This window comes from Stegodyphus dumicola, chromosome 4 (genome assembly GCF_044657685.1).
Source record: "Stegodyphus dumicola isolate Sdum_Otavi_A_Nest chromosome 4, ASM4465768v1".
NCBI lineage: Eukaryota > Metazoa > Arthropoda > Arachnida > Araneae > Eresidae > Stegodyphus > Stegodyphus dumicola.
In genome coordinates, this window is record NC_140771.1 from 33,056,517 (window position 1) to 33,068,613 (window position 12,097).

The 12,097-nt window shown below is 30.2% G+C and overlaps 1 protein-coding gene across 1 annotated transcript in view; it reads left to right on the plus strand.

Moving 5' to 3' along the window:
• Positions 1-4,044: 4,044 nt before the first annotated feature.
• LOC118188448 (adenylate cyclase type 5-like) overlaps positions 4,045-12,097 on the plus strand; it is a 58,035-nt gene continuing 49,982 nt past the window's right edge. The window contains exons 1-3 of the mRNA XM_035358913.2: positions 4,045-4,766; positions 6,267-7,088; positions 10,532-10,681. Of these exons, the coding sequence (XP_035214804.1) occupies positions 6,486-7,088; positions 10,532-10,681 (753 nt within the window). The 5' untranslated portion in view covers positions 4,045-4,766; positions 6,267-6,485. The remainder of the gene's footprint in view (positions 4,767-6,266; positions 7,089-10,531; positions 10,682-12,097) is intronic.

The window sequence follows — 12,097 nt, forward strand, 5'->3', positions numbered from 1 at the left end:
ACAAATGAATTTTAAAGAAGTCCCAATCTTTATTTTCAAGCATTTCTTATAATTCTTTTGTAGAGAAGATATTTTTAAATCATATTTGAATACAACAACTTCTTATGTACACAAGTTAACGGGGACGACATCATTCTAGACGAACAAGCAAGGCAGCGGAGACATGTTAGCAGTGGCGAAGCTAAAGAAAGAAATGATTAGCACAGCTAATCTGTGATCGGTTAATTTTAGGTAGTTGTATAACATGGAAAGCTCTCGAATTTGGGAGAGCAGAGGAATTTAGGGGGAGAGCACCAAATCTAGAATAGTTAATTTTGAGGTCTCCACTTAAAGCAGCTATCGCGTTTTGCTGTATGTTATATTCCCCCTTCAAAAGAAAACTTGGGAGAGCAGGGAAGCAGAAAAAAAATTAGTGAGTTAGTGAAGGAAGAGGAAGTTTATTATATGAGTTTTTCTATGCCTGCAACTTTTTCTATGCCCCGTCATGATTCATGACTTTTCTCATGTACAGGTTTTGTAATATTTAAACAACTAATTTACAATTATTACAACAACACTATAATTTCTGAATAAACTATATAAGGTATTTCTCCCGCCTTCTTAACAAGCCTTCGTGGTGTAGTGGTCTGCACGCTCAGCGCGTAATTAAGAGGTCCGCTGTTCAATTCCCGGCGAAAGCGTTGCTAATTTTTCATCTTGTCTGCTTCCAAAAAAAATCCTAATGTGTCTACAGCTAAATAATGAATTAACACAATTTTTTTTTTTTTTTTTAAAGTCCTCAAGTTGTTAAAATGTCCAATGCGTTTTAAATGCTTGAATGTCATTCAATGAAAAATTTAGTCCTCTTGACAAAAATATTTCCAACAGGTAAATGTTCAGATGTTTTCACAAAGTAAATGTTCAATGACAGTCGTTCAAATTTTTGTTGATGAAAATATTTTGATTATAATACATGTTGATTTGTGAACTTTCATGTGAATATATAATACTCAATTTATGATCGATTGAATAAATTCTTCTTATTGTGGATACAGATATTTAATTCAACAGAATATTCAATATAAAAACTTAATATGATGCAATACTAACTAAAACAATAAAACTTTAACGATAAATTTGGCATGTCCTCTCCAACAAAATCAGCGTACCATCTTGCTGATGTTCGGGGGATGCTTAAGTACATTATATCAAAAAAACAATCCTTCTTTAGAAAAAGGTAACTGGTTTTCAGCATTGTACAATTGCCAAAGTTTTTCTTTCAAAAATCGTTCACATTAACTAATAAAATACAACATTATACAATATTAATATTGAAATTTAAGACAAATAACTTGCATAATCAAGTTCAGGTTTTCTTAATTTTTCAAAATATAATTCAGTAATACCCTACAATAGGAAGAAAACAAAGAAAAATTTTGTTTTAAAAATTTGTGTGTGGGGTAGCATTTCTGTGCGAAACTATGGTCAGAGGATCATGACTGGTAAAGAAAATAGAAAAACCCAAGTCAGTTTCATGACCATAGCTGAATTCCCTAACAAATAAAATTTTAAGGGGGGGGTTGTTAAGAGTGTTCCTAGAGAGACAGCGGGCGTGTACTATCGCTTCATGTATCCTCCCTAAAGAGAAGATGCAAGGAGACATACACATAATGTGAAAACTCATGTCAGAGAAAAGAATAAAAACTTTCGCCTTTAAATGAAAATCGGGATTTTTCAAAATGTGTGTAATGTATGTAATTTTTGTAACGTCTTTAAACATATTGTATATATATATATATATATATATATAAATTTAAAGACGTTACTAAAACATTCTAGGCTTGTATATGCGGTCTGTTCAATCAGAGGGCTAAAACGGATTGGTTGTTGTTGACTACAATCCTCATATAATAATGCCTGCTTTGGGGAGAATATGTCACTGCAGAACGAGAACGAGTTTGTTCTTTTTCCTTAGGATTCCATATTCGAACATAATGATCATCTGCTGTCAGTACGAAGTAGAATTAACTGCTAAAAAACATATAAAGCTAATTTTTGACGTTCTGCGCTGCTGTAAGCTTGTTTACTGCAAACGGAGCCACCGATGAGCTGTGCTAAAGACAACATATATAAGGGTCGCTGGAATCACAAACTGGGTTCTGTAAGATGTCTGAAAATGTTTGTTGTCAGAAAGGAACAGTTCCACATGTCTAAACCGAGTGATCATGTTACCCATACGAGCGCGATCTTTCAGTATTTTCTACTGGTGAATTTCTTGTTCCATCTGGGGTTAGTCCAACGTGTTCCATGATGTTATGTGTTTCATTGCTCCCAATTCTAATTGAATAAAATGGTCAAAACGATCCATGTAGCTGACTATGCTGTGCACAGACCACCTTTCGATTCCCAGCCTTACGGTAACGCTTCTCTTGAAGTTTAGGCGTTGTGTAAATCGACATCTGCGAATTCTGCGCAGTATTCTTATTACTTCCTATTTTTACTTACTTCGCCCGATGATTTTCGCTTTTATGGGACATCGACTAAACATCAACTTACGTAGCGTTACAGGTTTATGTTTACATGACCATTGTCGCGCCAGACTTAAATCATTTATATACCAATCCACATTCTAAATCTTCGTACAATTTCGGTGTTTAAACATGCTTTATTCTTTATGCACAAATTTCATTGTGCACATGTCTTTCAAAGAGATGACATAAAAATAAACAAATGGCAATAAAAACGTTTTGCAACAACTGTAACGCCGTCTATTTAACAGAAAAGAAATAATTTTAAAACTATGAGCATAGCCTTATAAAAGTTTAACAAAAAACAAATGAGATCTTCTCTTTTCAATTATTTAAATATATATTGTCTATGTGATTATGTTTTTCTAGCAAAACAGTGTAGAGTATTTTTGCTTCTTCTTAAATTATTAATTAATTTTAAAAAAAGAAGTATGGTAACATGGGTCTAAAAATGAGATGATGACAAGTAGGTTAAGTGAATAGGGTCTTTTCTCTCACTCCATAAATCTGCATTGACTCACACCATGTAATCTATGAAGACAGATATAAATAAATTTTGCAAGAATGATCTGCATCAGATAACTAAAAAATTCTTCAAAATACTGTGTAACGTCATGACGGGCGGCAGAGCCGGTGTAATCAATATGCTCGTACCGGGGAGGGATATTTTAAGGAGAGAAAAATTTTGGAGGCCCCAGGCAGTAGGAAAAATAGGGCTCTCTCTGTATGTATGATATGCCTCGGTTTTTGAAAACGATACCAAAGCATGCATTTTTGATTTTGATAACTGCGTGACATAGATCAGTTATTAAAGTATGTTACTTCAAAACAGGAATTTCATTATCATTTTCTGCCACCCGGCTTGCCTCGTAACCATGGGAACGAAAACTGCGGCTAAGCGAAAACCACAGTCGCCTAATTTTCCCCCATTCCTTTTCCGCTTAGCGTGTTTCCCTTTACAAAAAGCGCACGAATGATGGCTGACTGAACCTGCAGCCTCAAGTGAGGTGAATAAAATAAGTGCAATGCAATGATCACGGCACGCGTTACGAATGCAAATGATAAAGGGATGGCAGCGGCCTTGAAGTGCATATTCTAAAGGAACAGACTGTATAGTTGTATTGGAAGAGTATTTAACTTCATATGGATTTCTGCTGAATGGCAAGAATTAAATTTTGCAGCAATATAGTACGCCTTCTTATACGTAGGCTTTATTAAATTTGGTTTAGTAAAGAAAAAAAATGTTTCAGAGGAGTATTCATAACTTGTGAAATTTATGCATGCAATTAACATGCTGTATTTCTCAGCGCATAGTCTGCGTAGCGTAATTTTTGGTTACCAAGAATTTATTGACGATAATAGATTAGAAAAATGGATAAATACCAAATAATTTTCTTATTACAGTCAAATGGTCACGGTGATTAATATTAAGAACTCTTCTATTTTAACTTAATATCAATGATTATAGATATTTATATAATTTTATACTCCATACATGATTTTTTGTTGTTCTAGTTTGAAATAAGATGCAAAATAGTTTAAATGTTGGCAATTTTTAATGAGATAGAGGGAAAAAATGTTTTGTTCTGCTGAAGTAGAATACCACTGTAGTTAAGTGAAAAAATTCTGACGCATTTCTTTCTTTCTTTCTTTTTTTCTTTTCTTTTCTTTCTTTTTTTTTTTTTTTTTTTTACTGCATTTGATTCCAGTTTGCAGTTGATTCCAACTACAACAATTTAGTCCTACAGTTTTTTTACATGGCATAATTACGGACCATGCTATCAGTGTCCACTGATGGAACCACTGTTACAGAGCCTGAATTTTGTTTCTTGGGTTTAGTTTGTTATATTAATCGGCTTAACGAGTTTTAAATTTGTTGCGTACTTTAAAAGAAAAATTGTCATGTAACCGACTCAACTTCGGAAACGGCTTAGTTACAGATCTCATGCAGAACATTCAAGTGATTGCTACAAAACTAGGAGAATAAAAGGGCAGTTAGGCAATAATTCACTGTCGTATCAAGCGGCACCCCCGTAATGCGATACCATTGGAAACTTCCTACAACCGCCGAAAGTGGTGCTGCCGCGCAAATTTTATTTTCTGTCTGCCCCGTGCATTGCCCAATGAGCAGACACCACTCAGATCTCGAGCAGATGAGATTTGGAGTGGATAAGCTGATGTTGTGGTCTCTGTGTAGAGACCTACGGGAAGTTAAAGAATGTGTGTTTTTGCGGAAAACATGCCAGCGGATGCGCATTTGTGAGTATACAATGAGATTAAAGGAACTGTCCATTTGGAAGGCAGTTATTTGTCATACAATGTTCGAATAGATTTCAGAGAAATAACATTTCCTTTCTGCAAATATTAGCCAACTCTTGTAAATTAACCCCGAAATTAGCGCATGTAAACATAAAAACAACTTCTCGGTTATCGTTTAAGCTTGTAAGAAATATATTAACAAAATTAGTTAATGCCAATGTACTTTCCATGAACCTGGCGTATTATTTAAAAAAAAAATATATATATATTAATGCGATAATGAATAACTTGATTATATGCTATTTAATTATTAATGAATTCATTTCAGATGAAGATCCTGTAATGTTCTCAATCTGTTAAAAACAATAACATGAGAAGCAAATTTTATGTTTTACTTACTTATAAAATCAAATATATATGCTTATATTTAATTTTAAATATTTTCTGTACTATTGTTGACCTAAGTGCATTTAAATTTCAATGAAATCCTGAAAGATTTTAGTACTTTTCGATGGTTTTTTGAAGAATTTTTGAAATTTTCTAGATAACTTTAAATTATTAATTCTTTTTTATTATATATCTCATTGCTTCACGATGCAAAGGTTTAGTTAAATGCTTAGTTTATAATTTGACAAAATAAAGTTTCTTCACCCTGTCAATTAAAAATGTTAAACTGAAAACATTTATAGTTGAATCAGAATCAATATGGGGAAAGTGCCATTTTTGTGCCTTGTCTTTTTGAACACCAGAGAGTTTTGGAGGGAAAGATAAGAGAACTGTTAAGGAATTCTCAAGTTTTTTTGTATCTTCTTTACTTCTTATCTCTTCCCAAATTTCACAACAGAAGTGTAGAAAAGTTGAGTGCAAAGTTCATAAAAAATATCTATGGTGATTTGAAGAATAGCTGTGGTGCATTTTTTCAATGCTTAAAGCAGATGACAGTAAAGTTGTTTAACTTTTTAATTAATAAGATATTTATGTAATACTCAAAAATTCTCTTACAAGGAAGTTTAAAATGTGGAAGAAAATTTATTTGCGTATCAAAATTATAACTTTGTAGTCATTTGAAAATTTTATCTTTTCACCCTTAAAGTACTTAAGAAAATTATAAAGAATTTTTAGAGTAAGAAATTATTTACTATGAGTTGGAATAACTTTATACTCTATTTGATATTTTTGATTAAAGAGTAAAATTCTTAAAGGTTCTTGTAAATTGTCTTGTTTGATAATTTAAATTTTTGATTGAAGAGGAAAAATATGTAATATTATTTGTATTTTCTTTGAATAATGAAAGTTTAAAGTGCTCTTAAAAGTTACTTGTTTTGTTTGAAAATGAGCATAATTTATATTTCATATATGATTCATAACTTTTTTTTTAATTCTGAAAGTTAATTTTTAAAGTCAAAATAGTATGAGCATCATAGCAGTATTAAAATCATCTTTAGAACATGTGATAGCATTCGCTTCAGTTTTGTTAATTTCTCTTTTCTACAATTTCAGGATTCAGTGATGCTTGAAAGACATGCATGCAGTAAGAATGAATGTTGTATGTTTTTATCAACTAAAGTTAACAATCATAGGATTTCAAGTTTTGACTGGCACAATGAATAATCTAAACATAACATAACTAAATGCCTTCTTACATGTTGGGCATCTGTTTTTTTTAAAACAAGTCCTGAGTTCAACTGGGATGACAATTTTTCATATTTGTTTAAAAGTATGGCTTCATCTGGGAGTTCCATCAGTGAGGTATCCATCAAAGAAAGCCGGCTACGTTCGGACCGCAAGCACTTGTCCATATGGAATTGTCATCGATTTTGCCATGATGCATTCAGACTTCCTAGATTTAAGAACGTTGAAGTGGAAATTTTATATCAACGCTACTTCCTACATTTGAACCAAAGAAATTTGACTGCCCTTCTAGGTATAGTCTGTGCTGTTGGTAGTGTCATGCTAGTGTTCAATTATGCCCTGAGTGATCACAGATCTCTAACACATGGAATAACATTTGGTATTCTTGTGGCACTGTATTTAATAATGGCAGTTTTGAGCACTCAGTCATTTTTTAACCAAATCTATTTGTTTATATTTTCATACACAATCATGATTTCATTTTTCGTCACTATTGTCTTAGTAGTCATTGATTCACCTGTGCCCATAGCCATGTCTAGCATTTGGTGCACCGTATTCTTTGTGTACTTCGGTTATACACTTCTTCCTGTTCGTATGCCAGAGTGTCTCATCTGTGGTGTGTTGCTGTCTGTCGTTCAAATGATCTCATACACGATAGTCAATGACAGTGATCCATTCATCTGGAAGCAGGTATGTACTATTTCTTCCATTTTTAACATTTTATTTTGTCTATCATTAGATTTTCAGTATTTTACATTCTGTTTTCTGTATTCTTATATGTGTATAGTTTTACATATTTATATTCTTATATGTGTATAGTTTAGCGCTTAACATTAGCAGCATTCAATTTTGCCAGTAACTCCAGAATTTGCCTTTTTCCTCTTTAAAATTGCTAACGTTGCTTGTCATGTAAATTTAAATATTGCTTCACTTAAATTTAGCAAACCACTTTCTTTAATTTATATTTCTGTAGATTTAAATAGGAATGCGTACATATGTGAACTAAATCTGATTTCATAAATACGTTTGTGAATGCTTCTGAAAATTGAGGATATAATTGTGACTCAGTAAATTATATTTCTGCTAGTAGTAATATTTACTAGCAGAAATATAATTGAATTCGAGGAAGCGTAAATTTGATTATTAAATTTATGTTGAGCTTGGAATTTTGGAACTTAATATTGCACTGCAGAGTTTATAAATAAATTTAGCTGTTAATTGTACTGTTTCTGAAAACCGTTTTCTTAGCATTTAAGCTTTTATTATTTCTAAATGTTACATGCTGAATTTTAAATTAGTGTGCATTAAATTTTCTCTCTGTGCATGTTTACAATATCAAAATTCAGAAATAAAATGTACTTACTACAAAAAGGAATCTCTAAATGCAAACAGTTTCTTAAACACTGTTCATTATAAATTCACTGAACTAGAATTTGAATCTCTATAATATCACTAGTATTTTATTCATAAATATTTTCTAGTCTTTGCTGATTATTTGTATTTATATAAGATAACAGTCTCAGTATATTGTATCATTATTTTATATATTTAAAGATTATCTTTTAAAATTTTCGATGTCAGTGAAATGTTTGACAATATGATATGAAATACCAACAAAATTTAAATGAACTGTAAATTTTCTTTTTAATCTAGAAAAATATTCTCTTGCAGATGAAAATGTATATCTCTATACCTTATGCACATGCACCCTTACGCAAGTGTGTGGGCCAAGTATTTATGGTGCATCATAAAATGCGAGCATAGAGCATATAAAAAAAATGAAGGATTTATAAAAATTCTTGAGAACTATGATTGATTATTTTATAATGCATTTTTTCAGGTAAAGGGTATTAAAATAATGTTGGGTTAAATTGGCACTAACATATTAGTGCATATTAATTTCCTGTTTATCTAAAAATTTAATTGAATTCTGTTCCTTTATATATCTTGTAAAATTCATTGCAATTTCGGAAATAGGCAATTATTGCCCAGTATGATCTAAAACTTCATTAATTGTTGCTTTGTAAGTCTGAAAAAAATGTTTTGATTTGTGGCATTATAATTTTGTTGCTGTGTTTCTTAGAAATTATGTAGTCAGAATAATTGTATTTTACAGCTAAGCTTTAAAATATGAGCTATAAATACCCAACATAACCTTTTTTTACAGAAAAGAAATTTATTTTGGCACTTTGTTAATTCTAATTATAAAAAGCATTAAGAATACAACTCAACGTAATTTTGAAAGTTTAAAATTTTGTGAAAAATTTGTGAATGAAAACAGCATAGCTGCTTAATAATAAGATTCCTTCTTTGTAGTTAATTAGTTTTATGCATGATTTCTTTTTCTCAGTTATATTGTTCAGTTTTGATATTTGAGGTTTTTAAGGATCTGTTTATTTTTGCCATTAAATAATAAAGAATCTACTTGCATATTCCTTGCAGTGCGGAAAAACGATGACACCTAAAGCCATCAAATTTTGAATATACATAGTCCTCCACCCAACCATGTGCACTTTAAAGCCTAAATTTTGAATTTATATTTTGTATGAATTTAATGATTTTTTTATTCACAAACTATGTGATTTGAAAGCAAGCTGTGGCAACACTATTCAAAATGAAACTTTATCTCCAGTGTGCCAGACTTTACCATTCAGCAAAATGAAAGATATTTAGCTTTCAGTTTTACTAACATTAACTGGACTCGTTCATTATATATTTTTCAAAATACTTTATGTATTTTTTCTATTTTATGATAACTATTTTAAGCAACTGTGCATGCAGGCGGCTAGTAAATATAAAATGTGCATATTTTTCAGTATCTTTGTAAAGGTTTATTGATAAAGACCATTATTATAATATGACAACTTAGTAAGAAATATTTCCTTCCAAGCTAAATAACTGAAGTTTCATTGATTGTAGTGCATGATTTCTTTAGTAAGTTATGCATATTTGGAAATCAGTGTTAAAAGTAGAAAAATTAATGTCTTGGATTGAGACTGAATTGAAAAAATATTTTCAATGATATATATGACAATCAGGTAGCTGTCATGGGTGGTATGCATATGTGAGCTTTATAATTGTTTAGTTGGCATTTAATTAAAATTCTTTCCTGTTTTGGCATACCAAGCACCAAACACTGTTAATTCTACTAGGTTTCTAATCACAGTAAATGGGCTAATTACATGAGAGTGGAATGTAAATATTTTCCCTGTGCTTGAATCTATAAAAAAAATATTCAACGAAAATATCCTGCTCTTAAGGCAGACAGGCCTTGTTATTTTGTTTTTAATCCATTTATCCATCTGTAATCTATTAATCCTCTCTTGACCTATACTAAACTGACCCTCAGAGAACAAAATAGATTAGATTGCTGAATACTGGTAGTTCAATTTAAATTCTAGTCCTATGAATGGTCTCATTGTATTGTTGTTTTCGTGGTTTTTCTTATGCATACTTTGAATATGGACCAGTTTCCAGTGCAAGAAAATGAAATAAGCATCCCTTTCCTTAGTCTGATAGTTCTTGCAGCCTTATTCAAATTAACAAACATGTAATGAGGCAGGATGAATATACTTTCTGAAGATTTAAGTTTAAAATTTCTTATGATGTATATATGGAATATTTTTGGCATTAAAATATAAATGTGTATCGAATTTTAGATCTTTTTTGTCATAGAACAGCATGTGGTGAACAGTTTTCTATAGAAAATGTATGTACCTTCTTGATACTTCCCAGTGAAAAAACTTTTGCTACTATTAATTTATTTTAGGTGCTGTAAAAATTTTCAAAAAATAACAATAATGATTAATAGCCAATCAATAATAATGATTAATAGCCAATATTACTGTATGTATCTTTCTGTAAAAATATATTCTCCACATGTATATCATATAAATCTCATACTTATTTGCCTGAGGATTATTGAAAGAATTTTGGTTTTTCTTTTTCGTGACACTAATTTAAATTGTTTGTGAAATTATTTCCAAAACTACAAAAATTTAATACTTGAGTCAGTTTATATATTGTACAGTTATTTTATTGAACAGCATGTATAAATTAAAACTACAAGATTATAAATATAGTTCTTTGTTTGTAAAATTTGTTATTTTTATCTAAAATCTGTTTTGGTTTAGTTATTAGCTAGCTGCCTTCTGTTTCTTGCTGTGAATGTGGCTGGTATATTTTCTCATTTTCCAAGCAAATCCTCTCAAAGACAAGCATTCATGGAAACAAGACAATGTGTAGAAGCACGGCTGAACATACAGAGAGAGAACCAACAGCAGGTTTTGAAGTTTTTACTTTTTAATATATTTTTATTGTTTTTGCTATTTATTATTTCAGTTACATGCATCATATTTTAAATGAAAAATTCTAAAATTGGCTTGTACTTCTTGTTTTTCCTAAAAGGTATTGAATAGTTTGTATTAAATTATTTAATCATATTTCTTAAATTGGATCTTTCATGTACTTGAAGGCTGTTGTATTAAATTTAATTTAATCTCTGAGATATGTGGAGGATATGGATTTACCTCTGAATCAAGAATTTCTGTCTGGCTACTTCTTAATCTGCCCCTAATTATCTTTATTATTTATTTTTCAGCTGAGATTATAATCTCAGACTTTTACCCCTTTTTTGAAAGCAGTAAATGAATTACATGATTTTTATTATGCATTGATTTCTTTGATCGGATAGCTATCAGAAAGTAGAGATGTTTATTAAATAAAACTAACTAATTTTTTTCATTTATAAAATAAAAGTAGACAATGCATTCCAGAAGTTTTGAAGAAATTTAGGAATTATTAATAAAGGCTATTATATTACTGATTTAAAAGATGATGGCCAGATCTTTCTTTCAGGTTCATGTATTATTCAAACATTAATTAATTATAAAACAAACTTAATTTTGTCTTGGAAAATTAAATGATGAAATTAAATTAAACTTTATTTAATGTATTAAAAGTTACTTAAATCTGTTATAAAATAATAAAAAAAATTATGTAAATTTCTACTATGTGTTCTTACAGTATTATTATCTAGTAATAATTATTAAAAACATATTTAAATCTGTAAGCTAGCAATGGTATGAGTGTGATAGTATAATACAGTATTATTATTTAGTAATAATTATTAAAACATATTGAAATCTAATATAATTACAGTTCTAATTGTACTAACATTAATAAAAAGAACTAACTCTCTTTTCTACAAATTGTAAAATTCATTAACCTGTATTTGGAAAACTATATATTGATGACTACTGAATGCAAAGGATTTTCACAGCAAATACAATAACTTTTCTAGCAGAGGAGGCTAAAATAATTTTAAAACTAATTTATAGCAAATCATAGATAAACTATATTCTACTGTGAATTCCTTAAAACAATAAAATAGTACCTGGAAACAGTTTTCTTGGTCTATCTGATTGTTATCCATTTTTCATGTGTTTTAAAGATATTTAAAATCTGTTCAAAAGTTGGTTTTATTTGTCAAAATCACTTTTTAGTTCTTATTTGGACTAGTGAAATGCTTAAAATAGGGTAATCATTGTAATGTTTTTCTGCTGTTGTGTTTTGATGTGAGATATATTCAGTTGCATTTATGAAATATGTTTTTCTAAATTTTTCAGGTGAGAAAGCTTTCTTAGACTATGATTCATTGTCCTTTCAAGATTTTTTCTTTTTCTTTTCCTCCCCCAACC